The sequence below is a fragment of the Penicillium verrucosum genome (assembly GCF_028828655.1).
Source record: "Penicillium verrucosum strain IBT 35672 chromosome Unknown utg000001l_segment0_segment0, whole genome shotgun sequence".
Classification (NCBI taxonomy): domain Eukaryota; kingdom Fungi; phylum Ascomycota; class Eurotiomycetes; order Eurotiales; family Aspergillaceae; genus Penicillium; species Penicillium verrucosum.
In genome coordinates, this window is record NW_026643210.1 from 1,376,634 (window position 1) to 1,403,848 (window position 27,215).

At 49.2% G+C, this 27,215-nt stretch overlaps 9 protein-coding genes across 9 annotated transcripts; 7 read left to right on the forward strand and 2 right to left on the reverse strand.

Moving 5' to 3' along the window:
- Positions 1-389: 389 nt before the first annotated feature.
- mvp1 (sorting nexin Mvp1) lies at positions 390-2,928 on the reverse strand (the record flags this gene model as incomplete). Its single annotated transcript, XM_057213237.1, has 5 exons — positions 390-599; positions 664-1,257; positions 1,318-1,413; positions 1,513-2,264; positions 2,340-2,928. Coding segments are annotated over 5 exons (2,241 nt in total), but the record flags the coding sequence as incomplete, so codon positions are not given.
- Positions 2,929-3,780: 852 nt separating this feature from the next.
- Positions 3,781-5,611, forward strand: N7516_000516 (L-glutamate gamma-semialdehyde dehydrogenase; the record flags this gene model as incomplete). Its single annotated transcript, XM_057213238.1, has 3 exons — positions 3,781-3,918; positions 3,961-4,068; positions 4,127-5,611. The coding sequence occupies 3 exons, from the start codon at positions 3,781-3,783 to the stop codon at positions 5,609-5,611; spliced, it is 1,731 nt and encodes a 576-aa protein (XP_057075121.1).
- Positions 5,612-6,501: 890 nt separating this feature from the next.
- N7516_000517 (putative proline oxidase Put1) lies at positions 6,502-7,837 on the forward strand (the record flags this gene model as incomplete). The annotated part of the gene is made up of 2 exons (XM_057213239.1): positions 6,502-6,968; positions 7,024-7,837. The coding sequence occupies 2 exons, from the start codon at positions 6,502-6,504 to the stop codon at positions 7,835-7,837; spliced, it is 1,281 nt and encodes a 426-aa protein (XP_057075122.1).
- Positions 7,838-8,709: 872 nt separating this feature from the next.
- Positions 8,710-10,719, forward strand: N7516_000518 (fungal specific transcription factor domain-containing protein; the record flags this gene model as incomplete). The annotated part of the gene is made up of 6 exons (XM_057213240.1): positions 8,710-8,860; positions 8,923-9,464; positions 9,516-9,789; positions 9,839-10,017; positions 10,066-10,252; positions 10,304-10,719. 6 exons carry the CDS (start codon positions 8,710-8,712, stop codon positions 10,717-10,719), a joined length of 1,749 nt encoding a protein of 582 aa, XP_057075123.1.
- Positions 10,720-11,347: 628 nt separating this feature from the next.
- On the forward strand, positions 11,348-12,409 carry N7516_000519 (flavin reductase family protein; the record flags this gene model as incomplete). The annotated part of the gene is made up of 2 exons (XM_057213241.1): positions 11,348-11,388; positions 11,440-12,409. The coding sequence occupies 2 exons, from the start codon at positions 11,348-11,350 to the stop codon at positions 12,407-12,409; spliced, it is 1,011 nt and encodes a 336-aa protein (XP_057075124.1).
- A 585-nt stretch (positions 12,410-12,994) lies between these two features.
- Positions 12,995-13,540, forward strand: N7516_000520 (uncharacterized protein; the record flags this gene model as incomplete). Its single annotated transcript, XM_057213242.1, has 2 exons — positions 12,995-13,116; positions 13,243-13,540. The coding sequence occupies 2 exons, from the start codon at positions 12,995-12,997 to the stop codon at positions 13,538-13,540; spliced, it is 420 nt and encodes a 139-aa protein (XP_057075125.1).
- A 406-nt stretch (positions 13,541-13,946) lies between these two features.
- Positions 13,947-17,608, reverse strand: N7516_000521 (uncharacterized protein; the record flags this gene model as incomplete). The annotated part of the gene is made up of 4 exons (XM_057213243.1): positions 13,947-14,663; positions 14,713-17,001; positions 17,037-17,482; positions 17,533-17,608. 4 exons carry the CDS (start codon positions 17,606-17,608, stop codon positions 13,947-13,949), a joined length of 3,528 nt encoding a protein of 1,175 aa, XP_057075126.1.
- Positions 17,609-17,910: 302 nt separating this feature from the next.
- N7516_000522 (uncharacterized protein) lies at positions 17,911-20,831 on the forward strand (the record flags this gene model as incomplete). Its single annotated transcript, XM_057213244.1, has 3 exons — positions 17,911-18,138; positions 18,202-20,309; positions 20,390-20,831. Exons 1-3 carry the CDS (start codon positions 17,974-17,976, stop codon positions 20,829-20,831), a joined length of 2,715 nt encoding a protein of 904 aa, XP_057075127.1. The 5' UTR covers positions 17,911-17,973.
- Positions 20,832-21,700: 869 nt separating this feature from the next.
- N7516_000523 (uncharacterized protein) lies at positions 21,701-27,201 on the forward strand (the record flags this gene model as incomplete). Its single annotated transcript, XM_057213245.1, has 2 exons — positions 21,701-24,971; positions 25,028-27,201. The coding sequence occupies 2 exons, from the start codon at positions 21,701-21,703 to the stop codon at positions 27,199-27,201; spliced, it is 5,445 nt and encodes a 1,814-aa protein (XP_057075128.1).
- Positions 27,202-27,215: the final 14 nt, after the last annotated feature.

The following is a 27,215-nucleotide window of genomic DNA, read 5'->3' on the forward strand; positions in this document are numbered from 1 at the left end:
GTATGTAGGACTCTGCCCCTTTCCTTATATACAGTATTTTATATATATCCTAGAATATCAGAACAAGAATACAATCAATAACTTGAATTGGGAATTTTGTAAAAAAAAAAAAAACACACAGTATCAAAAGGATTGCACACTTTCAGGGGAATTTGATGCAGAGAACCCAACATCGTAAAACATGCATACAAAGTATATTTCCGGGGAAATATGGAGGGAACATAAAAAATTAGAAAAAAAAAAGCAAAGGTTCCATGCACACTGTGCACACTACGCACCCCCGCACATCCCGCACGTAATCCCTAACAAGGATGGCTTGAAGATTTTCAAGTCCACCGCTGGCTATGTACGATAGACATACGACCTGGATGATGAGGCAAAATGCTGCCTTACAAGCCTGTCGGCATCCTCTCAACTTCATCGCTCAAGCCACGCCAGTTCTCCGCCTGCAGTTCAGAGTACTTGACACGCTCCTGGCTCCAGTCCTGATGCAGGCGGCTGATGTGATACTGGCTCTGCTGGAAGTGAACGAGTTCATCACGAATGCATTCCGTGATGAAGACACCCCGAGCATGCTGTTGCACAATGGATTCTTTGTCCTAGTAGACAACTAAATTAGTATGCTTGTGGGTGGGTGCCATTTGAATACATAGTCTCTCTCACCTTGAAGATAGAATCCTCAACCTTCTCAATCTCTCCTGGCTTTACTGTGCCCGAGGGTCGGGCACGTAGGTCCTGCAGCTTGTGCTCACTGGTCTCAATACGCCGTTCCAACTGTGCAATGTTGTTCCGTGCATACCGATCCCGTCGATCGAACATTTCACGCACACTGACTAAGCAATCACGCTGCCGCTTTAGATCTTCTAGAACCCCCTCAATCCACCCTCGGGCTTCGTCCTCCAGTAGACTTTGGCTGACAGAGAGATGCCGAGCGGTAGCTGTGATACCTGCATTAAGGGACGGAATATCATTGGTGTCCACCGCATATGTATCTTTAGTGACTTCCGTCAAGGACTGCAAGGCGAGTGAGAACCGGAGGTGGTCAGCAGCCAGACCATCGTTACGCTTAGCCAGCCGCTCAAGCAAAGTGCAAAGATTAATATAGATTTCTGCAGAACGTTTGACACCGCTACGAACAGTTTCGAACGTTTCGTCGAGAGTGGCAGGTAAGGAGTCTTCAAGATCCGGTGGGAGGACACGGCCAACAAACTCGTCTTGGACTGATATTGTGGCCTGCTTTCGCCATACCGAGAGTTCCTGTTTTCACGGTTATTGTCTGTCTTGAGAATCCCCAAAATCCCCCAAGGGAAAGCTTACTGTTGGAACTGTCAAGAACATGATCACAAGCTGCTCTTGGCCAAGAACGGGATGGCGAACGAGGGCGTTGGTGAATCGAACTAGTCCGTGCCGGCGCTTTTCGAGGAAGGAGGATGAATCCGCTGAGAGGTGAGTGCCATTGACTTCATAATTGTGAGTAAGCGATTAGGTGCGCTAAACCAGCGTTATGCATACCTGAAACCCGTTTGGGGGAAGAAGAGGCAATTGCCGGAAAGGAAATCGCTTTTGGAGGCAGTCCAATAGCCAGACAAAATCACTATAACGCCGAATAACCGTGCTGCCTCTCCGTGCAGACTTCACCTCATAATTTCGGTGTTGGAACATAAACAAGCCTTCTTTCTCAGGGAGCAACACAACAGTCACGGTCTCCTCTACCTGTGGGTTTGTCGATTGGCCGAGGCCAAGGGACCGGCGCTGTGGTGCAACAGTTCTGGGCTCATCTACCGCAGGACCAAATCCACCTAGCGCTGGAGGCACTGTTCCTCCAAAGCTACTTTCATCGCTCGGACCCGCTCCGCTGAAGTTATTGTTTCCCCATCCCGACCCAGAACTGCTAGGCGGCGCAGTCTCCGTCTGGCCATTGAAATGATCCCGTTGAACTACATTGCTTTGTGTGGTGTCTTCGGTCGCCTTGCTAGACCAGGCATTTGTCGTGGACCTCACACTACCGAATCCATTCAATGGACGTGGTTCAGCGCCTCCTGTCTCATGGTTGTGACCGCGGTGTAATTCTGGACTGCCCCATGGGTCTGACTCCAATCCGCCTAATGACGTTCGTCGCAACCTTTGCGATTGTGCGGAGCCGGAAGTTTGGAAGGGAGGGGGTTGGGAAGGGGGCGTAGTAGGTTGTTGGTATGGTTGTTCAGAGCTCGCGTCGTCGGTCGTTCGTAGCCGGTCGAGGTATGCAGCATTTGGCTGAGGTAATTCTGCGTTGACTCCGCGTTAGAGGGATTATCCCGAATAACAAATAAAGAAATACGAAAGGCGGCAAGGTCACTCACTTTTGCGGCGGTCGTCCACTGCATCAAACGAGACGTCCTCGCCTTCTTGCGCTAGGCCGACCAGCGCCAATAGCACATTGAACTCGCCACGACCGAGTCCACTAAAGCTTTCATGATCACCAGAAGCAACAAGGTTTAGGATTTTGCTTTGGTTGGTTGCAGTGAGCCCGCTGCTTGAAAGGATCTCCCGAACAGAGGTCAACCCAATGCCGGAGCCAACCCTGTCACCACTGTTCAGAATCAGGTCGTATGCGTCGATGTAGCTCTCAGGTACATCTGTATTAGGAAGCAAGGTTCGAGCCAGGTCGCGCCGGGCGGTTCTCTTGGCTGTATTATTTTGGGCGTTCCAAGGAGAGGAGTTGTCGTCGCCGTCGTCATCGGCGAACAGCGAAGAGCCGCCCGTAGCCGGTTCGTCAGCAAAGAGCGAGGATTTGAACCTAGCAGGATCACCCGCAGAGGGATCCTCCGGAGATGTGCCGAATAAGGACATCAGGAAACCGACGGGGTGGTGTTTGCGCCGGGGGAGCTGTCGGGGAGGGTCAGGTGTGGAGGTGGTGGCAATGACGATGTTGACGATCAAGCGGAGCTCCTAGGGGGGCTGCTGGCTGCACGAGTATACGGGCACCGCTTTCCACCTCAAAAAGAAAAAAGAAAAACAAAAAACAACAACAACCCTGGAGACACTCGATTGTCAAAATGATGAGATGCAATAGGAAATATGGTGACAATTCAAGTTCAAGGAGAGAGAGATAACAGGCTCCAATGTCACTGGTACTGTGCCCAACCGGGTTAGTCAGGCCAGGCCAGTTGTACCAGCTACGACCCTCTTACCTCAAGACTACAGACTACAAACGTATACATACATTATGAAGGTTGAATTTGTTAGAATTGGTTCTGCTTGTTTTCGATTATTGTCATTGTTGTCTCATTCAAATAAGAAGAATGCGTGCTAGCAAGTATCATCTGGTGATATATGAGACTATGAATGGCGTTATGGAAGATCAAGATCACTCCAGCACTATGGGATAATATGGGAGATATTTCTCTTGAACTTACACATTTCAACAGTCTCTAGACTTCTGAGTTAAATCTTGCTCAAGAAGTTTAGCCACAAAAGAGAACTAGGTCTCTATGACATTGCGGAGCTCGCAGAGAATGCCGATACTCCTCTATCCCAAAGATATACCTCCGCCGGAGTGACTTGGGTCTCTCTTATCTAACATCGGACAGCGAACAGCGACAGTGAACAGTGAACAGTGAAAATCGGAAGGCTGCACCGACATTGGAGATCAGTTAGTACAGACTCCCCGCTCGGAGGGACCTCCCGATGGTCAGTATACCTGGTTCATGCATGAATGTCATATTTAACGGTGTGTTGGCAAACTGTTCTTCCTTTACCATCGACTGAAATCTGCGTACCTTTATTTCTTTTTTTCACAATATGCGTCCTGTTACCCTTACTCGAGGAGCAAGGCTCAATTGCCTCAGGCCTCGCGCTATAAATGGACCATCAAGGCGGTACCTGACTCTGCTAAGCCCTCCCAAGTTCGAAAATGAAAAGATGGCGAGTAAAGCTAAAGTATCTATGGATATAAATGGACTTTGACTAACTGCAAATCAGCTGAACTATGCCAAAGGCTCTCCAGAAAGAGTCGAATTGACCAAGACTATCAAGAAACTCAAGGGACAATTCCCATTCACTATTCCTATCACTATTAATGGCTCAGAGGTATGTAGTGAGAACAACCTCTACCAATTAGGGACATTCAACTGACATACCTCTCTAGGTTACCACGAAGGAATCTCGCTCCCAACCAAACCCTTCAAAACATAGTGAGATTGTTGCAAACTACGCCTCTGCCACCCCAGAGCAAGTCAATGCATCCATCGATGCAGCCCTCAATGCAAAGCCCGCATGGGAAGCTACCCCATTCGAAGACCGTGCCGCGATCTTCTTTCGAGCCTCCGAACTCATCACCGGTAAATACCGCTCAGAGATCGTTGCAGCTACAATGCTTGGCCAAGGAAAGAACATTTGGCAAGCCGAGATTGATGCTGCTGCCGAGACGGCCGATTTCTTCCGCCACTACATCCAAGAGGCGTGGGCGTTGTACTCCCAGCAACCCAAAGTCCACCTCGATGGAAACTGGAACAAGATGGAGTACCGCCCGCTTGAGGGCTTCACATACGCCATTGCTCCTTTTAACTTCACCGCACTCGGTGCAACGCTTATTGGACCTGCTGCATTGCTTGGCAATGTCGTTATTTGGAAGCCTTCCGACTCAGCGCTGCATGCTAGCTGGCTCCTTCATCATATTTTGCTTGAAGCCGGCTTGCCTAAGGATGTTGTTCAGTTTTTGCCCGGTGATGCCGAGCAAATCACCAACACTATTCTTAAGAGACCCGAGTTTGGAGCCCTGACATTCATTGGCGCCACTGCTACGTTCAAGGGCATTCAGAAGAAGATCGGCGATGGCGTTGGCGCCGGTATCTATAACTCCTACCCTCGAGTGGTCGGCGAGACCGGTGGTAAGAACTGGGGTGTCGTCCACCCATCCGCAGATGTGAAGAGCGCGGCTTTAAATACCATTCGAGCAGCCTTCGAATACCAAGGTCAGAAGTGTTCTGCCAACTCGCGTGTTTATGTTGCGGAGTCTGTTTGGCCCGAGTTCAAAAAGGTCCTGGCAGAAGAGACCGCAGCTCTCAAGGTGGGAGATGTCGAAGACTATGGCAATTTTATCAACCCAGTTATTCACGAGCGTTCATTTGACAAGCTCAACAAGTTCATCGAGGAAGCAAAGAGTGACCCGGAGCTGGACCTTATCGTTGGCGGAAAGGCTTCTAAGGCAGAGGGCTATTACGTGCACCCCACCGTCTATCAGACCTCCAACCCTCACCACAAGATTTTGTCTGAGGAGCTGTTTGGACCCATTCTTGGCATCTATGTTTACCCAGATGCTGAATGGGAGCAAACGTTGAAGCTGGTTGACACAACCTCTCGCTATGCATTGACTGGGAGTATCTTCGCTAAGGATCCTTATGTCAGCCGCCAGGCGCAGACTATTCTCAAGCACGCTGCTGGCATGCTCTATTTAAATACAAAGTGCACCGGCTCGACTGTGGCTCAGCAGCCGTTTGGTGGTAGCCGCGACTCGGGTACAAACGACAAGACCGGCACTATGGCTCACCTGCAGCGATTCGTTAGCACTCGCACAATCAAGGAGGAGTTTGTGCCTCTGGAAAAGGTCACATATCCTTCGAATGAGGTTTAAGAAAGGAAAATCTATGTATAAGTTATCATCGTCGAATATAAATTGAATTTCTACAGGAATATTTGGCCACTTACGTGGTCTAGTCATGTCTTTTTGGTGCTCGTCTTTTTAAGGTCCTTTTTCCTTCCCCCGTATCGCAGCGAGAGTAGATATCTTTCAATATCATACTAACAGGGATTGGACTTCCAAGGCTATGTCCTGAGACATGAGGTAAAACTCTGATATCACCAGATAGTACTGAAGATTAATATCGGAACCTAATCACCGAGGCAAAGGATATATACTATGAGCGCCTGGTAACACTGAAAGTCAAATGGTTTATCACAAGACCTCGCTGACCAACCCCACCTAGGCAGATCTATCTATGAAACGTAATGCAAACTAACATTACAACCTCAAACCGGGCCTGTGCTGGAAATGGAGCAATGATAACGTACGGATCTACCGTGCTAGGCCATTCAATTATAGCCCAAAAGTCTTGTGGAAGCAGGGATGAGTTGGCATATCGGTACATGATTCCTGGTCTGGGAACCCCTCCCTCCGTCGGAGGACAGCTCCGATGGAAGACCGGCTGACTACCGGTGACCGGATAGTTGGGTAGGTAGTAGCGGTCTAATAAAGTAATACAGAGACTAGAAGAAGGAAGTGCTTGCTTCAAATAGGATTCCGTGGTAGCGACCTAAGTTGAATGAAGGTTATTGCAGTCTTGAACTCTTTCTTATATAAAACAAGTGCGGCTTCAGACTCTTCCATTTGCACTCTTGACTTAAGCCAAGATGTTACCTCATTCTACTCCTATGAGAGCCCCTCATGGCTTCTCAGTTCGAATTTCACCGACCTTACGTTGTCAACTTCATTCGACAAAATCCCACTTCCATGATGCCGCCGTCATGCCGGAAATCAAACCGCCGGTCGTGGTCTCATCTATGGCCCGGATCCCGACAAGACTACTGCTACGTTCATTGCTTTTGACTTCCTTGATGACATCCAAATTATTCTTACGACCTGCTCTAGCCGTAATGGGCGTCCTTGCGACATCGAAATCCGCACTATTGAACCCAGATCGGAACCTCCCTTTAAACAAGTTTCTTCGCTGGACGGTCTACAATCACTTTTGTGCTGGAGTGAACAGAAAAGAAGTCTCGAAAACCGTGGCAGACATTAAGAAGATGGGTTATCAGGGCGTCATCTTGGGGTATTCAAAAGAGATAGTGCTGGATCAGGAAGAAATGCTTTCGACCGATGCGTCTGGGACATCAAAATATAGCGAAAAGTGCTATCAGATGATTGACGAGTGGAAGGAGGGAACATTGGAGACACTACGTATGGTTGGGACGGGCGACTTCCTTGCCGTGAAGTAAGTATGAAGCCTTGAAATTATCATCCTATGGAATCTGATATTCTTTTACCAGATTGACAGGTGCCGGGCCCATTTCAGTGGATGCAATGGCAGCATGCCAGAGTATGCCAGAGGCTCTGGTTAAAGCCATGGATGAGATTTGCATTGCGACAGAAAAGCAGGGCTCACGTCTCTGGTTGGATGCAGAGCAACAAGTCTTGCAACATGGCCTTGATGATTGGGCCATTGAAGTGATGCGCAAACATAACAAATCTGAAACTCCAATCGTTTACAACACTATTCAGGGCTATCTCAAGGGATCAAAGGCGAACCTTGACCACCATCTTACGTTGGCTGCGCAAGAGGGCTGGTCTCTGGGTATCAAATTGGTCCGAGGGGCGTATATTGAGCATGAGACCCGCTCTCTTATTCATGACACACAGGCGGATACGGATCGGTCTTACGATCTCATTGCAGACACCTTACTTTGTCGAAGAATGCCTGCTGGGAAGGGGAGCCTTCCATTCCCCAAGGCCGCTCTTTTCCTCGCCACCCACAACGCTGCTAGTGTAACCAAAGCAATTACCACGCACCAGAATAGGCTTATGGCCAACCAACCCACAATCATGTTGGAATGTGGACAAATTCAAGGCATGGCTGACGAGCTCAGTTGTGAACTGGTGCAAAACTACGAACGTGCTCTCGAGCAATCATCTGCTGCCAACCTGACCGTGCCAAAAGCTTTCAAATGCATGGCTTGGGGTTCAGTTGCTGAGTGCATGGGATATCTGCACCGCCGAGCAATCGAGAATCGCGGGGCAGTGGAACGAACACAACACATGGTGACCGCATTGCGTCGTGAGTTGTGGCGAAGGATCGTCGGATGAGGTTAGTGGCTAGATACCCAATGCACAAGATAACCAATCAACCTATTGGAACTCAGTAGATATGCACAAACCGTGCACCAAGCCAAATAGATCACGGCAAAGTCAATCCCATTAGGGTCTCACCAATCATGTGATAGTTCGTGATAGACGACATCGGAGGCGCTGTTATCGATAAGAAAAGTCGGAAGCTCATCCCGACTGATTGTACCTGCTCTCCCATCTCTACCCCGCACTCTTCAAGGCTATTGATATCGGAGAGTTGCCCCGGTAGCACAGACAATCTTCAAAATTGTTCTATACATCATATCGGTATCCTAATCCGGTATGCCTGCAACGCCTAGCCAGGGAAAAACGAAAAAGTGCCAGAAGGCGTGAGTTAGAATCTTCAATCCGTCCGAAAGTAGAATATACAACTTACATTTTATTTTTAAAAAAAAAGCTGTGAGAGATGTCGATCAATGAAGGTTAAATGCTCGGGGGTCAGCCCTTGCACAAGATGTGCGCGGAAGAAAAAGCATTGTCACTTTCCGGTGGAGGAGGTCCGGGTCTCCGTGTCAGAACGGTAGGTAGCGCTCCAACTGGCTGCACAAGTACGTGCTAATCCATAATAGGTACTTGCGAGAGCTAGAGGAGCATATATCCAGAAGCGCAAGCTCGGGGCGACATGGGCTTCCGGCACCTCTTGATCATAGTCCTCTAAGAGGTACACTGCTCACAGGTGATGATAATATCGATATTCCTCCGACCCCTCAAGCATCTAGCAGCCTCCTAGACAATCAACAAGATATTGCATGGCGTTCAATGTCAATTGGTATGTTATAACCATTCACTGAATGTGTGTTCGGTGTGTTGATCGTGGCTTTCTTCTAGGGATGGGGCCGCCCCTGCATACCCCAGGGACCCCTCAGAGAGAACATGAGGCCAGCAGTAGTACTGAGCAAGACCATAACCGATCAAGATTCGCCCAGAATCCTTTGGTTGATCGGGATCCATCTTTTGCCCAGACACCAGATGGCCGATTTTGTGAGTAATTAGTCTATTGTATCACGCTACTTCATTACTGACCCGGATATCGGATATCGAAGGGTACATGGGGCCAACATCGTCGTGGTCATTTTGTCGCCGTGTTCTTGCTTTGATAGGAAGAAAGGTGCCTGAATCAAACTGTCCGCCAGACCCATTTCACATTGATGGCGTGGCTTTCAAGTTGACCTGGCGACCATATCCCCCAGACGAAGTACCTGACGTCACTAATCTACCACCGTTGGACTATGCACTCTTCTTATTCAACACAGTCAAGTTCTATTTTGGCTTTCTTTCTTTTATGATTGATGAACCTGCTTATTTGCAGGACTTGCATGAATTCTACCGGGACCCTCCAGCGAAAGCTGCTTCCAAGAGACCTTGGTACTGCCAATACTTACTTGTTCTTGCCTTCGGAAAGGCGTTCTTGATCCAGAGGAACCCTTCTGGAACACCGCCTGGTCATCAATATGCATCGCGGGCGATGGCTCTGTTGCCCGATTTGTCGGGAGTTGACGAAGACCCTTTGGGCTGTATCCAAGCACTCAGCCTAGGGGCAGTGTATCTTCAGTCAATAGATATGAGAAGAGCGGCCTTTCAACATGTGGGTTTACTCATGTCTCACTGTTATTGAACTATCTAATTGTGTGAACAGATTGGGCACGCCCTACGAGGCTGTATCATCGAAGGAATACACAGGCATGTGCCAGAGGAGATATGTGGACCGGAGCTCTCCAAACGATGCAGAACAATCTTCTGGGTGGTTTATATGTTGGACCGAGAATTCTCCGCTTTAATCGGTGCCCCCAGCTCGATTAGGGATGAGGATATCACAGTTAAATTACCAGCAGAGATGGATGATTCAGTTGAACAAATTAACTTGACACTGCATGTTCGGCTTTCCCGGCTTATGGCCACTATTCTGACAAGTGAGTCTTTTGGTCGATTGGCGTTGGGTTTAATGCTAACAAAATCTAGCCGTCTACGGGGTTGGCAACGGCGATTTCGATGACACGCTCATTCGAAGCACACAATCCATTCTTCATAGCATTGCCGAACTTTCATACGACTTGACTGCGTTTTTGAATGCTCATTTCCACGGATTAATCAGCCGTGCCTCGAAAATGGCCATTCGATTGATGCTGGCTCACCATCACGTGGGTTCCCTGCGAACAATTAATCTCCCCATGAGCTAACAGTAGCAGTGTGTGGTACTTACAACAAGACCGCTAGTGATGTGCGCACTCCACATGCATATTGAACGAACAGAAAGACAAACATCTCAGACGATTGGGTTATCATCACCTGTTGCATCCCTGTTACAATGCTGTGCCGATTCCGCCCAGACTATCCTCCAGACCCTTCGCACTTTAGCTGATGATGACTTGATGGGTATGTCTGCTAGCTGTGTTGAAACACCTTAATACTAATTCCAGCCCACAGACGCATTTTTACCGTTTCAAGTCGAGGATGCATCATCCTCTGCGTTTGTTCTCTACTTAATCCGTGCAATTGCCCCATCGGTGATCTCGCATGACACTTGGTGCGACAACCTGACACTAGTGCTCGATAAACTGATTTCAAAGGGTAATCTAGCTGCACCACTTCGCAGGCTTGAACTTAGGCAATTAGAGCAAATCCTCGCACCTTTGACGCCAAAATTGGCAAATCACCATTTGCCGCAAGTCAGTATGGATGGAATTAATGAAATTAACGAAGAACCTTATGCCTTCGATCACGAGGAATTTGAGTGGGATCTACTGGGACTCAATTCGTCCGTCAGTCTTCCCCCGCGAGAATTATTGGATCTTGCAGATCAATTGGATATGGAGGGGATAATGCAATCTGTTGGGGTTTGATATATCGCAAGTATCTGAGGCCAACGAACTATACGACTTTTTACGAGGATTCATGAGGTTCAAAATTGCAGAACAAGTAGACTTTCTATATTAGAGAGAGTTAATAGATCATTAGTCTCAAGTCGGCTTCGAGCAAATGCCCATGGGCCATCATTGAGGGATTCATCTTGGCACCATACGACATCCAAGGCGCTCGGGTAATGCTCAATATTTTCTTTTACCTGCTCCCAGGGGAACGGATGAAGTTGTTCGATGTTGGCCATGGCTTATCTGCAATGTTATGGGCCTTACGATACTTTGTCAGTGCCATGTAGACTTGCCCCGTGCAGTATAGCTAGAAGTTCGAGCAAGTTGATTTGATAGAAGTCGAGTTCTGCTGAGAGCGGCGCATATCTTCCGGCTGAGCATGATTGAATATGAAAAAGTAATGGTAGTCGGGGTTGAGGTTATTGTTGAAGGCGACTCGGTCAAAAGATACCGTGAAGGTATCGGATCGGGATCCCGATTATCGGCCGATGTACCCGACTTTTTCGGTCTCTCGAAAAGAGATATCGTATTCAATGGTTTATGAGCATCACCATCGCATTAATCTCGTCATTCTACCAAATATACCTTTTTCTGATCCATGATGACTGGCACAAGAACAATTAGCCGCTTTATGTCTAACCAGTATGTCAAACTTTGCTCGCCAGCCCAGCCAGGGTCTAACCTTGAACCCAGGACTTGGAATTTTACTCCCATCTCTGTATCTCGCATTGGTTCTCATTCATTGAATCAACTGAGAATGAGTTCTACTGCAACGGCCGCGGTATCAGAAGCTGAAACCGCCGCAGCTCAAAAAAGTTACCAAATCATCCAAGACAGTGGCAATTTCGACGAAACGCAAGCCAGGCGACCAGACTTTGATCATTCTAAGCCCATTGAAGTGACAAAATCCCCAAATCCCAACTGGGAGTATGGGCAAGGTGTACCCAACAATCGAGCCAATCTAGCGGAAAAACATCATGAAATCGACCCCTACGCCTCAGATCGGCCGATGATAAATAACTACCGTCTCCTTGTTTCGGGGATTGCGCCTCGACCGGTGGGATTCCTCAGTACCATGAATTCCAAGGGTGAAAAGAACCTTTCCCCATTCAGTTACTTCCAAGTTATCGACCACGATCCCCCGATGTTCATTGTGGGATTCTCGTCTCGACCCAGCCGGGTCAAAGACACATACCGTAACCTCCGAGAGACCGGGGAGTGTGTGATCAACACAGTGTCGGAGAACATGATCGAGGCAGTGAACGCGACCTCTATTGATGCTCCGTATGGCGTGTCAGAGTGGGATGTATCCGGTCTGCATGAGGCGCCATCGACTACCGTGAAGCCCTCCCGCGTCGCTGAATCGGTGTTCAACATTGAGGGCAAAGTGATTGATATCAAGGAGTTCACGGATCACCAACAGCCTGGGATGAGTCTCGCTGCTACGGTGCTCATCAAAGCTACCCGGTTCTGGGTCAAGGAGGGCACTGCCAATGAGGATTATAGTCATATTGACTTGGAGAAGTTGCGGCCGGTCGGTCAACTTGGGGGCATCTCTTATGGTCGAATTGGGTCGACTTTTGAGCAACCGCGCAAGAGGTGGAGTGAGGAGGTGGGTAAGAGTGAGACCTTGGCTAAGCTGGATACTGCTAGACCTGTTTGATAAATGAGAATCTGGTGTACAAAGTACATATCTAATAGAAGAATAGATTGAAATAGACAAAGTAGACAAAATAGTGGAACTGACAATCCCTGAGGTGCTAATACTACGTAGTATTTAGGAAGATCATTGAGAAACTCCACGGATCTTCTATATAATAAGCACATACATATATTAATCGATTAATTAACTTAATTAACGTTAAATCAGTTAAAGAAATCCGTTTAAAGAAATAGAGAATTCAGAATGTAACCCCATATTTCAACTAAAAACAGGATATAAGCCACCCCCTTTTCGTCTTAACATCTCCAATTTAATTTTGTACGAAACTCCGCACATCAACAGGGTCATTAGAGCCGATAGGAAGCTCCGTTTGTGTCGTTTGTTTCTATTTTTCTCTCTGAGACATTCTATTAATTCGTTAATTCATTAATTCACACAGGTTCACAGGTTCACTCGTTCTTGTTCGGAGATTTCATCCAACACTCTCCCTTCTATCCTTTCTTTCTAAAGAACCCCTTCACTCCTTTATTTCCGGTTCTCATAAAATACACTCTTTTAAAACATTGACCATAACGAACATCCACTATGCTCCCCACACTCCTTACTCTCTTCCGTCGCGATTGCAATGGCGACGAAACCATGTCCAGCTGCACAAAGCCCACCAGCGCAGCAGTGACGATCGGCATTCCCGCTGTGATATCAGGGATGTAAGTACAATCAATATAACTAACTAGTTAGTTAACTAGTTATTATTACCCTTTTTCCAGGCCTCACATATACATCTATCATCCATGGAGAACCACCCAACCATGACAGAACTAACTATATCGCAGTATCATCATAACCGCCATTATCGTCCTGATAGTCCTCTACCGCAAGCGCATGAATCGCGATGATCGTGAAGACCTAGAAGACCGTAAACGCAGCTCGGGCTTCTACGCTCGCTACGCGACACAGCGATTTGGCACGGAGGGAGCACCACCATCGAATGGACGTCCCTATGCTTCTGAGTCGCGACGTAGCTCTGGCGAGTCGATCTTTGATTTCAAGCAGGATCATGGGCCCTATCACCTTGCCCAGTTCCCGAGTCCGGAGGTGCCCAAGCCCGTGGCTTCTAGGGTTGTTGCCTAGTCAGTACGGGGGTTTGATTATGTTTCTTGTAATTTTTGAGAGGATTATGAACCGAAAATGAAGTTGGAGGCTAACTCTTGTTAGGTTCCTGCTGGTCGGGGCGCTGTCTTCAATTCTTCTTCTTATGGACTGCCTTCCGAGGTTTTTATCCTCTTTCAATGTTTTCTTATGAGTTTCGAGCGATCTGAGCCATAGCACAATAGCGAATCATTTCTTTTCACACCTTGGGTGCAATATTCACGTGTAGATTTGAACTATAGATACGAATGTCTTTATTCGGAAGCAAAAATCTGGTATAGATAGTAAATAATAAATAGTACAGGCGTAGATCCTGAAACAGGTAGCTATATCGTTGAGATCGTTCGCATAAATAATACACTGGGTCGTGCACGAGACATAATATCAATCACTCCGCAGTCTCCATGGCTTGATCACCCAAGACATGGTCACTGCACTCGGGGGATGGCTCAAGCATAGGTTGGACATGGAAATACCCCATCTGGAACAAGACATGCTGCCACTCCGGCCCTGCAGTGCCTTGCACTTTATAGTAAGGTGTGTCTAGAGCGAACCACCTCTCCTTGCGCGTTGAGGCTTTGCTACCTCCTTCAAGAGCCGCACGACTAGCACGGGTCGTGCGGGAACGCTGCTCGCCGCGCCCATGTTCCTGCGCTGTGAGCGCAAACAGCCTCTCGCGGTATTGCTGGAGACGACCATCAAAGACCATGATACTGCGGATGTACGGGGCCAAATCTTCCGTGATCGGCGCAAGTCCATTCTCGAATGAAGGGGCATGGCGGGCTGTTGGTGTAGGGTTTGAGTAGTTGGCACGCATGATGGGTTCAAAGATGCGCTGAAATTGGGGAAGAGTAGATGGAGGGGTTTGCAGAGGCATTGCAGAGCCAATGGATTTGCTCAAGACCCGGTTGGCATATAAAGATTCCAAATCCTGGGCGGTTGTGGGACGGAAAGTTCGGCTTATCAACGCACCAAAGGTAGCACTGACAGTTTCACTGAGTGAGGAATACTCCGTTCGCAGTTCTGTGTGCAGGAGTGGGTAATTGTCAAGATAGTTGGATTTAAAGCCTTCTGGCGGGGGTGGGGCGGATATATCAATCGCATCCTGTTCAATTATTAGCTAGTGTTTCGGTAGACATATCGATGACACTCACATTGCTCGCGTCCAAGGAGATATTGGAGCAAAGTATGTCGAGAGAACTCCTCATGTCATAGTAATCCGCTTCCCGGCACAGGATGTCAAGCTGCGTTGGCTTGGGAATAGACTGAAGTTGATCAGGAGACAGAAGTTCGATTTCATTCTTCCCAGCCATGTCTTCGGAATCTTGCAGGCCGACACCCCACGATTGGAAACTGTTGCGGATGATTTCCGTCTCTTCATCCAACGAACCTTGGGTCACAACCATATCACGATTGAACCAGCCCATATATCGCTCGTAGGTGTTGAGGCTCAAAACACGAAGTCGATCCCCATCATGATCCACGTTTGACCCAGGTGGCCAACTAGGAAGCAGCCAATCCAAACCTGCTTTCTCGCTACCGACACCCATCTGGCACCAGAAGTTCAGATCCATCAACGACTTCCGAAGATCCATTCCGGATCCTTGATAAAGTCTGGTGACAGCCTCTCGCTTTAACATATGCCCCTCGTTGGCGGCAACCAAAAGCAGGTAATCGATGCTAAAGTCATGAGCAGGCTTGCGGTATCGCAATATGGCATGAAGAGACATATCCTGAGTAGGGATTAAACTCTCATCGTTGCAGGTGATGACGATCGGTCGCTTAGATTGACTGATGAGAGTCAAAACGCCAGTCCAGAATTGCCGATCTTCATCGAAAAGGATGTCGGCTTCTTCGAGTAGGATCAAAGACTGTTTTTGCTCCCGGGGGCGTTTGGGCGCAGTTTCGGGCTTAGGTTCGCCAGACTGGGGGGCTGATTTGCTAGCTTTCGAGGATGTGCCTTTGAAAAAGCTCTTCAGTTTGTTTTGCTTAGCGGCATCCTTGTCGTTGTATGTTGCATTCTCGGATTCGTTGAGGAGATGAACAAGATGATTTTGCGTCATATCTCCGACTCGCTCCAGCATATCTCGGGCACTTCGTCGGCTTCCAGCGTTTATCTCGAAAACCTCAAAATCAAGCTCTTTTGCAACGGCATAGACAGAAGCGGTTTTGCCAGAGCCAGCCGGGCCGCTAAGAAGAATCGCATTGGTCATTGGGATCTTTCTTTCTGCTCCATGTAAACCAGATGCTATGTCACCCGACCTAACGACTGTCCGTTGAGGTGTTGTGGTCACGCCGCCCGCTAACTCGTCATCTGAGCCAGAGAAATTGTCCATCTCAGAAGCCTCCTCTTCGCTTGACACAACGAAGCCATCGAGTTTGTCAGCTTTCTGGCGCTTTTTCGCCTTTTTCTCTCGCTTCGATTTCGATTTCGCATTGTCCTTCGATGATTTTCCGGTGTCCACTGCTGTGATCTTGAGGTGCCGTAGCCAGTCTCGAAGCATCTGTGGTTCACGGCCAAGCTGCAAGACGTCTTCGGCTGACTGTGGGGCGTACTTGTGTGTCCAAAGATGCGGTTCGTAGGTTGCACGATCGAAAGCTGAAACTGATGTGAGTAGGGCTGATCGAAGTCTGGCAAGAGGTGGACTAGAAGAATTCCAAGGATATTGGCGGTTTGGTGAGGACCACGACATCTGTCTTTCCATTGCTGTATGCAAGACTTGACTGCTAGCAACATGTCGTACGGGATGCCGAAGAATAGTTAAAGCATCGTAGTCCTGCTTGGACAGGCGAGCGATCCTCCTGGCTTCAGCTGTTCCAACCAGAAGGACGTTTTCTTCGTCTCTAATTGAGATAGCCGCGACCTTGGATTTTTTTCGGTCCTGGGTAGTATGCCAGACACGATCATTAACATCTGGGGGTGAGTGAACGTCTCTGACATGCACAAGATCTTGCGGTGGCCAAAGGGGATCAAGCAGTTCGGCGAACTTAGAGACACGACGGGGAAAGCTAGCAAACGAACTTCCTGAAGCTGCTACTATCCGCTTCTTGTCCGGGGCCACAGCTGTGGTTTGGCTTGGGAGCACGCTCGCGCTGATATCTGAATTGTCCGATTGGGATCCATTCAAACTCGTAGGACCGGGTTTCTGTGCTGATTTCTTGCTGAAGAACGGGTGTGTGGGCTTTCGAGGTTGGCTTTTCGCCTTGGGCGGCTGAACAGAGGGTACAGTGGGTACAGTGGCAGGGGGCTTTTGAACCGCTCGGCCATCTAGGATATCGTCGACCAATTTCCCGATATTTTTTTCTTTGTCGATGCTATACCTGATTGTCACCACCTTGCGCTCAACCTTCCGAGGCCTTCCCCGTTTCCCTGTCGCTCTCTTTTTGTCTCTCGTGGAGGACTGGAAGCGGGTGACGACAGGAACCCTCCCTTCGAATTTAGTCTGAGAGTTTTTTGTCTTGCAGAGGTTCTTCCAACTGGACCCTCTGGTTTCTCGTTCTCGGCAGGTGCCATTGGCGGAGTTTCATCTGCAGGAAGTTGGGTCTCCGCCAGCGGATCCTCGGTGTGAGGTAGAGAGAAATTACCTTCGGTTTCGTGAGGACGATCAGTTGACAAAATCGTACTGTTGGTCACGCTAGGGTCGAGGCAGTCTGAGAGACCAATACTGGAAGTAGTGGTGGGTTCGATGGTTTGGGCTTTGTCCGTCCTTCGCCTCTTCCTCCGATCCTCATTCAAGTCTTCGACGAGATCCACAGAACTCTCCCTGTGAATTTTTTGGACATTTGGATGGTGATTCTCCGGGGGCTGGAGCCCCTGCTCATGCGTAGAGCTTTGGCTGCTTATCGGTCGAAGCTCATGTACGTGGGTATTCGCGGGCGAGATTGGCTCGTTTGAGGGTGTAGATTTGGCTGAGACACCGAATTCTAGAAATTGTAAGCTCAGAGTCACCTGCGGCTATGGGACACATTCTGACCTTGTCGAAAGAAGGGATGTATGACTTGCGGTTCGTCGGTTCCCATAGCCATCGGTAGATTTGATACGATGTTCATGTGATGAACAATCAGTTGATCCCTGAAGAGAGACCAGGGAGCAAACAGTATCTCAGATATAGCATTGAAATGACAGGATATTGGTGGTAAGTGTGGAGGGATTGCATGAAATAAGAATCAATTCAAGGTCGATCCCTATAGCTTCAAACACGTCCGACGCGAAAGGCGCGTTAATGGCTTATGTCAGGCTGACTGCTTCACAGACCAACGCTAGTCCTGATATGGCCTAGTGGTGGATAGGCCGGCCCGATGTAATCCCGAAAATTTTTCAGATTTCCAAATTGGATGGGTCTGCATCAAAAAGATCCCACGCTTTGAAGGGACAGGAACTCAAGCCATTTTTGATTCCTGGGATTCATTTCGTCATGGATTTACAGTCCCCATCTGTGCTGGCGCAATTGCCTCGCCCCCTTCATGCTTCTACTGGCAAAACCCGTATCGGCGATGTCTTCAGTCTCGCCGATGCGAAAAAACGCAAGCGTTATGAAGTCGCAGTTGCTGTGGATGGCGAGGCTGTGAACATTTACAATGTATGTTTTCTACTTCGGTTGTGTTCTTTTGGCTGTATCTGACTAGAGTCTAATCTTCACCAGGTCCAAACACCTAAGCTCGTGACTTCCTACGCCGTCCCACCGCAATCTACTTTCTCTTGCCGCCCATGCTCAGTTCGCCGGAAGTTGTCGAAAAAATCGACAGTCCGAAGACAAACTTATACTGCTGTCACTAAGCCAGAACATCAAATCAAGTGCTTTGTGGAGGAGATCGGCAGCAGCGGTTCAAGTGCTCCAGTCATTTCTTCTTCCACTACCACCGTGACCGACTCGACCAGCCCCACAACTTTTGTGGGAATTGTTCCCTCTAGTACCGATGCCGAAGGAGAGACGGACCCATTCGATATCCTGGCAGTCCACGAGGATGGTCGTGTGCGTAGGCTGTCTTCGGATCTGAAGACCCAACGGTGGAGTATTCAGCACAGTGAGATTGCAAAGGTTTGCTCTACTCACAATGTCCAGTCCAGCTTTTTGGTTGAATTCGATGATGCGAAGAAAGCTTTGTTCAAAAGACGACAGGATTTGGCTTTACTGGCACTCGGCGATCTGACAACCTCAGGAACCAACGAGCCATCTATATTGCTTCTGGTATCGCAACCCAAGAACACCGATCGGGTCTCCCTCAAGGACATTATTGTGCAGATGTTCTCAGTCCCAGCGCACGCGAAGTCAGAGTCGCGGTTGGACGAAAGTCAGCGCCTTCGCCATCTACAAACTTTCCACATCCCGGATGTGAGCGGCCTTGAAACCACCGACGGCAATGCTATGCAATGGAGCTTCCATTCTGGTTCGGCAGGGTTGAACCTTTCTTTCGAGAAGGGTTTCATCAATGTTGACCTCTCTCAGTACTCTCCCTGTGTCACATCGCAATTCGTCCTTGATGATGAGGAATTCTCCTCTGTCATGCGCATCTCTCCCCAATCCGTGATTGGGGCACAACAATCTCTAGTGGCGGTGTATGATACCCAATACCATTCTGTACAGCGCAGTATTCCGTCTGGTGATCTTTTGTCGAGCACTGGGTCAACCCCAGAGACTCCCACGAACTTCATCAGCTACTTCGCCAAACTTGGCATTGCTGTCGCAACTAAGGGCAACACTCTTATTGCCTTTGACTTGAGCTCTCTTCCTAGTGCCCCCAGCTCTTCACTGAAGCGGACCAGAGATAGTCTTCTCATCGATGCCATCGGCAGAGGTATCGGTTCATCCGGTGCCCAGTGGGATATCGCATCGAAGAAGCATCGAACTGACAACATGGCCTCCCTTCGGCTCACATCACCGGAGCAAGTTGAGAAATGGACTCAGCTCACGAAAACAGTGGAGAAGGCGACCAAGACGAAGAACATTGACTTGTTCGATAATGCTGTTCTGACATACTTCAGCACTTCCGATGCCTCCACAACGCTCCCGGTCCGCGGGCAATATGTTAACCCCGAAGCAACTCTTTTCTTGCTTTCAAAAATCTTCGCTGTAGAAGAGTCTGCCACAGACGATACCGTGTCGGCATCCCCCTCATTTCAACTCCGTGTTGCCATGTGGCCCCCGACTACTTGCGACTGGCTCATTCGCTTGGGGCATCTGTCGCTCGACAACGTTGAGATTGCGCTCCGTCGTGCATGCAAGCCACGCATCTTGCAGTCATTCCCCACCGGATCATTCATTCAGGCCCTGCTCGATTCAGATCCCTCATTGAAGCAGGTCAACCAAGTTCTTGAGGGTCCCACTCTGATTTCCTCCGATGAGTTGGCCTACGCGCTCAAGACCTTCTTGAACCAGGCACGTTCCCACTCTGGAACTCTTGAGGAGACAGCTCGCGCGATCACCAATGGTGATCTTGCCACTCCCACCCAGGAACTTTCAAAACAGCTGGGGGCCGAGACGGCAACCCTGAAGGATATCTTCGCTGGCCTAAACACATCCCTCCAAAAGATTCACTCGCAGCCCGTGTCAGTCGTCGTTCATTCCCTCCGCTCCAATCTCTCCCGGACAGAGCTCATTTCTATGGTTCACCATCTCCGCCTTTCCCTCGCTACCGGAGGTTACACTTCCCGGTTCACTGAAAACCCCCAACACCTATTACTCTTGACCAAATTACTCCCGCCCTTTCTCTCAATGTTATCATTGATCTCATCACTGCCTCTGTGGATGCTGTGGGTCCGTCCGGTTGGATCTCGGCCATCCCAGCAGCGGGTGACTTTGAAGACTCAGACTCGGTCACTGCCGCTGCTAGTCGCGAAATGGAATTGATTGCAGACATGAAGTCTGAAGTCTCGGCCGCTCTTGCAGGAGTGGAAGAGGCTACTTATCTCAAGGGCGTTTTATGCGAATACCTCCGCTTTGCGGACCAAGTCGACACCCCCGCTACTACCTCTGAGGATGCCCTAGCCAAGATGGATGCCGAGGCGTCCGGTCCGTCCCACCTAGTTCGCTACGAGAAACTCAATGGCGCCGACTTGATGGTCTTCACCCGTCCCGGTGAGGGAGAGGATGGCTACGATGGCGATGCTGGTGGCAAGATGTTACCACTGTCACTCAAGGCTGCTTCCAATGACGTGTCCCGCACCAAGACCAAAAAGTCGACGGGTGAGGTCAAGAACCGCACCAGCCGTGAGATTGGTTATTTGCGCCGCAAGGCGGTTGGCAAGTACTCATTCGAGAGACTGATTATTTAAAAACCATGTGCATTTCATATTTTATACTGTAACATTCATTATTGAGGGAGACAATATCCTAGGAGTTAGACACGAACAATACATACTATTTAGGTTCCCACACAGTATTTCAATTATTTATTTCTGTGGAACGAAGAACGATATATCACCCTTGCGCGTGTTAAAATATGTAAGTATCAATATTCGACCTAACATTGGAATTTTGGAGGGTCAATCTATTTTGGTGGTTTTGGTAGTTGACGATCAAGCCTTGCAGATACAGAGATATATATACAAGTGGGACCAACGAACTAGTTACAGAATATTATTCTACCATGTTAGACCTCCCCCTCCAAATTATTATATGGAACATGATATTAAATCGATTCAACCAGTCCTTGTGTATGATATCAAGTAAACAACAAAAGAGAACTAAGTACTACCCAACATATTAACTAGGCCTCAAAAGGGCCTCAATAGTTTTTGGCTTGAATCTGGGGGGTTCAGAGACATTTTAGTATATTTTTTTCCCCAGAAAAAAAAAAAAAAAAAAAACCATAATAATAATAGAAACTAGGGTGAAATATAGAATTGATAGATCTTAAAAATATAGATATGATATTATATTAGTAGAATAAATAGAATCTTGATCTGGACGGCCAAAAAAAGGTAAACAAAAAAAAAAGATAATAAACAAGGGAGCCCTGGCCCTGGAGCTTTCCCAAGTTAAGTGGAGATACACTGGACACCGCATCTCCGCACTGTTCAACCCACCGTTCTTCTTATTTATCTTTTATTAGCTCCGATCTATGCCTTTCCATGTTGGTGTGGGTGTGAAATTGTTTTGTTTGGACCCGGAACGCGTACCGGCATAATAATAAAGGTTGAAAATGAGCAACCAACCATGGCTGGATAGTCTGTCAGACGACTGGCCATCTCCAGCTTCCCCCAGCAGTCCAATACCTATTCTACCAGAGTCGCCTAAAACCAGTCAGCAGGGGACCCCTAGTCGCATTCCTGTGCCTGCCCGCCGTTCCTTAGAACAACAATCCCCGGGAAGCAACAAAAAGGATAAAGTGACCCGACCATGTCATTTCCATAGAAGAGAACCTCCGACTCCAAAGACGCCTCGAACACCCAAAACGCGCAAACCACGATCGCCTGCCCCGGGTAGTTTGAAACCCAGTACTCCCAAGACCAACCCAAAGACCTACACCAAAAGTCCAAAGGTCAGCCCCAAGCCCACCCCGGGTGCGGCTCGCAGGCAGCCCTCAATGGATACGCGCTCCCCTCTACGATCGGTGTCAAACGTCTCCAAAGCCTCCACACAATCCGAATTCGACGGTACAGTTCAGATCAAATCGAAGAAGGGCAAGGACACAAAAGAGGGTACACCAGAATGGCGCAGGCGACTAGTGCGCGGGGAAATCGCCGCTGGCGAACCACGGGACCTGTTCGCACCGATGGGACTTGAAAGCGTATTTAAACCGCCTACACCTGGTGCTGCAACGGCGCAAGTAGGCTCTACCCCGTTTACGAAGCAGGACGACCATCTGTGGGATTTCGCCGACACACCTTCGCGACAGGATGGAGACGAGAACAACAATCACGACGATGACGCACGCGTCGTGAATGAGGAGGAAAGGGATACTAGCGACCGATCGCCGGAAGGAACCGTCAATCGCCCTCATTGGGAGAATAACGGGCGCCTGGATGTGGTCTGGGACCAGGAAGGGTTCTCACAAGCGGGGAATACCCAGCTACGGACAGCTAGTGGGCTGGAGGATCTGCGCAACGAGGGGATCACACCCATAACCTTCTCCCGCAACAACACGGTTGATGGAAATGGGACTTCAGAAGTCATTAAATCTGCGCTGAAGCAGGTCACCAACAAGCTGGAAAGCCTGTCTATCAAAGATGATAGTCGCCCGGACTCCCCCGCAAGCGATAGCTTCCTCTTCTACAACAATAGTGAACCCCACGCGGATGGGTCTCCACGAGATGACAGCTTACTGGACGTGACAAGTCATTCTCTACCCCAGGATCTGTCTATGGGGACGGTGGACTTCAACAGTCGGCGAGGAAACCGCTCCTTCCCTCGGCGATTCTCCCCTTCACCCTTTCCCTCGCACCGTTTGTCCCCCACAACTCTCGCCAACTCTAAAATCCGAAGTTCCCCCTTGTTCAACCCCCCTAACAAGACCGCGTCACCTGGTCTACCGCGTCCTTCCTCGTCTCATGTTCGGCCATCCACGGCTGGAGCAGAGAATGAGGCCAAGATGCCGTCATCGGGAAGTCCATTGAAGCTATTCGGTGACCATGATACCTTCACTAATAACAGACTTCTCCGGCGCATGAGCCAGTTTGAAGACAATTTCAGCGACACTTCAGAAGGAGAGGAGCCCCCCTCGCCCTCAGAAGAAGCACGAAGAAAAGGCGAAAACCGCAGCTTTTTAAATGCGAGACATGAACCATTGCAGGAGATCTCCCCTAGACGAAACGAACGTCTTGGATCCCGTAATGCTGTACATCGGATCAGCCAATTCGGGGGTGGCGAGTTGGACAAATTTGATTTCTCAGATACCAGCCCTTACGAGCCCAAATTGGTGTATGATGAGGCCGGAGGATTTGGGTCACGCCCGTCTTCACGTAAGCGATCGTCAACTCGGCAACAATTGCTCCGTGGCCCCTCACAGCATGGGTTATATCATTACAGTAGATCTGCGAGCTCGGGATTCACCAGGAAACCATCTGCTTGGATGCGCCAGGATTTCTTTGATGATGTGCGGCACGGGACTCGTGCGAACAACAAGGAAAATATGGCCCCTGATGTGAAGCGAGTCCCCCGGGCCCCCGGCATGGACCCCACTCCCAAACGGCGCCGAACAATCATGAGAAACAACAGCGCCGATCACTATCACAGTGCCAAGGGCGGCTCGCCTCAGAAGTATGGCGACAGCATGTCGCTGTTACAACGAAGCCTTATGCAACATGGTGTGCAGCTCGAAAATAGCGACTATCTTGCTCCGCCAGGCCTTTCTCAATCGAGGCAGCGACCTCGAACACCTACACCAAGCCAAATACGAACAGACGGGGAAAGCCATGTTGCACCACACAGAAATTTTTCCGAATCCAACTTCGAAAATAACGATTATTCGGATTCTTTTTCCCTTGATGGTGACGTTCCACTAGTGAAGATCACTGGGACCAGCGATACATCACGAAAAGGATCTATCACGACTCAGGATTATTTAAATGAGGCCACCAAGATCATGGATCTAATCAGATCCAAAGGACGAGGTGCGGCTGGATTGACAAGCGTACATGAGTCTGATGTGGAAAGTGAAGGGGACGAGTTCAGCGATGACGATGAATCCACCCGGGAAGCCTTTTCTCGGCCCCCGAGCCGTGACGGAACGGATCTTCGCCAATTGAGAGAGGTGAAGGAGTTGAACCCACTGATCTTGAGTCACCTGAAAAAATACCAGGAGCAAGATGATCCGAATGACCGGGAAATGTCCCTGCATGCTCGGCATAGCCATGACGAGGGCAAAACCGAGCTCGGTGAATCCAGCTCACAGAATATCCGAATTCATGGGCCGAGGAAACGAAAGACTAGTGGCATGACTGATGACACGGCGGAAAACATTGCCCAGGATCTGATGACTATCAACACACAAATGTCTGGCTTTAGCGTCGCCTCTGCGCCCACCGGCTCTTCGCAAAGCTCCCAAGTCAAGGGTATGCTGGCTTCTGACCTTGTAGCCCACCTAATCCCAAATGAGGTCAATGGCTTCAAGTATGACCGCTCGAAGAATCAATGGGTGAAAGATGACGTGGAAGAACCACAGGCACCAATATCTGAACCAGTGGAGGAGACCGATGACCCATTCAGAGATATTCCGGATCTGAGTGTAGACGAGCTCCAGGAGATGATGAGAGTCCATGGCCTCAGTTCTCCTACAAAGAGCGACGCTCCCGCTGATCGAGAGCAGATTAAGGCCCGCAGCCCTTTGGCTGCGAACACATCCCCGAAGAAACCTGATGTTCGGCCACACACGAGGGACGGAGAACCATCTCTCGGTGCAAGCTCTGTCCAATCAAGATTCACTCGCTTTACGTCTAGTGTTCCTAACACTGGGACAAGAGCTACATCATGGGGTACGGACGAGGCTGCAGAAAGGAAAATCTCCGAGCAAGGAAAACCGGAAGCCCAGCGAGAGGAACCGTTGTCTTCGAAGACCCCCGATCCCTTGGAAAACAAGCACGCGTCGCGACACTGAATCTCTCATCACCTCTTGTTTCACGCCCCTCTTCTCGCGGCGAGCCCGATGACGCCCAACCTGACCCGAACGTGAACCATACCTACCATGGGATTGTGACAGACGAAGGTGCAGCCCCAGTAGACCTCGAAAATAATGGCTCGATACGGTCATCCGTTCCTCCCACGGGGCGCCAAACTTCAGTCGGCGGACAGCCGTTCATTCGACGTCCTATCTCGAGGATTGAGGAAAGGAATGAGGACACTGTTAACGACCAAAGCCTGGTCCGCAGGAATGATTCCCTGCATGTCCAAGAAACGCCCGCCAGAACCGAGGCAGAGCATTCTTTGATACCTCTCCAGAGCGCCGGGCCCGACACGAGCTATAGCTTCCACCTCAGTCCACTTCCGGACTTCACCGTCAACCAAGGCGACAAACCCCTGAAGCTTGAAATGAGCTATGTGGCCCAACGTACAAACCCCTCCTCCTTGCGACAAGTGCACGGGACATTCGCACTTGCAACTGAAGATTTGATCAAACATATTACAGACGTGGAACCATATGAGCCTTATTGGGAACACGTGCGCCGCCTTGTCTTGCGCCAGAAGGGATTAATTACTCTGCACAAGCTAAACGAATTCTGCCCCCGACTAGAGGAGTTGGATGTTTCTGATAACGACATTGGCCAATTGAGTGGCATCCCCTCAACCCTGAGAACCCTCAAGATCCCTAGAAATTGTCTCTCTAACCTGACTCCCTGGAGTCACATGGTCAATTTGCAGTATTTGGACGTTTCAGGTAACGATATCGAGACGTTGGATGGCTTCGCGAACCTGATTCATCTCAGGGAATTGAAGGCAAATGACAATCAGATCCGCAATATCGACGGGATTCTTGATCTGAATGGCCTGCTAAGCCTGAAGCTGAGCAACAACTCCATTACCGCAGTGGATTTTGAAGGATCCGAGTTGACACGCCTTCGTGATCTTGATTTGAGCCACAACTGTCTCACATCAGTTCGGAATGTCGAATGGCTTCCGTCACTTGCCACTCTCGATCTTAGCGCCAACCAGATTAGCCGTTTTGACTCCTCTGCATCCCTTATCAGTCTTCGCGCCCTGAAACTCTCTGAAAATAAATTGGAGACTTTGGATGCACGAGCTTTCCCTTCTGTCAGCCTTCTCTACCTCGATCAAAACCACCTTTCTACCGTCATTGGCCTTGAGAATTGTCACAATCTCGAGGTACTGTCTCTCCGAGAGCAGGCACCGTCAAACGAAAATGACCTTGAACACAGCCTGGATATTGATTTGGGTGTTGTAAAGGATGTTCGTAAAGTCTTTTTGTCCTCGAACAAGCTTTCCCACCAAAGCGTCTGCCCTTCTGCTCCGCTACTACGGATTCAACTTCTTGATCTAGCTGCGTGCACATTGAAGAGTCTCCCAAGTGACTTTGCTTTGAGCTTCCCGAATGTCAAGGTCCTGAACTTGAATTTCAACTCGGTTGACGATGTTGAGCCACTGGTTGGAATGAATTGTCTTGCTAGACTGATGATCGTTGGTAACCGTCTCTCAAGGATGAGAAGGGTGTGTCAAATCCTCAGTCGACTAGGAAAAACCGGAAAAGGAACTGCATGTTCCTTACGCAAGCTTGATCTCCGTGGGAACCCATTGACTATTGGGTTTTACCCTCCGACAGTGACTGGGAGTGGTAATCCCGACCGCAAGAAACTGAAGTCCCAAGAACAAGCAGTCGTCCGACACCAAGGAACCCATCGGGATCTTTCTGATGCTCTAACGGAACTCGGAAACGACGACCAGATCTCTCATCGCGCCACCATGGGAGACGAGCCGAAGACAGAAAGAGATGTCGAAGTCGACGACCCATACACACTCCCGCTCGCCGACCCGCACGCGGATGTGAAATACCTAAGGCATCTCGATCAAGCCACGCGCCTGCGCCGAAGGGTACTAGAGCTTTTGCTCTACGCTGGTACAAATGGCTCCCTCCACACCCTCGACGGACTAGCCCTTCGGCCCGCATTGGGCGATGAGTGCTCTGATATGAACAAAGCGTGGGACAAACTGGAGCAACTTGGTGTATTGCGGAGGAAGGCGATCAAAAATTAGGCTATATTCTTTTG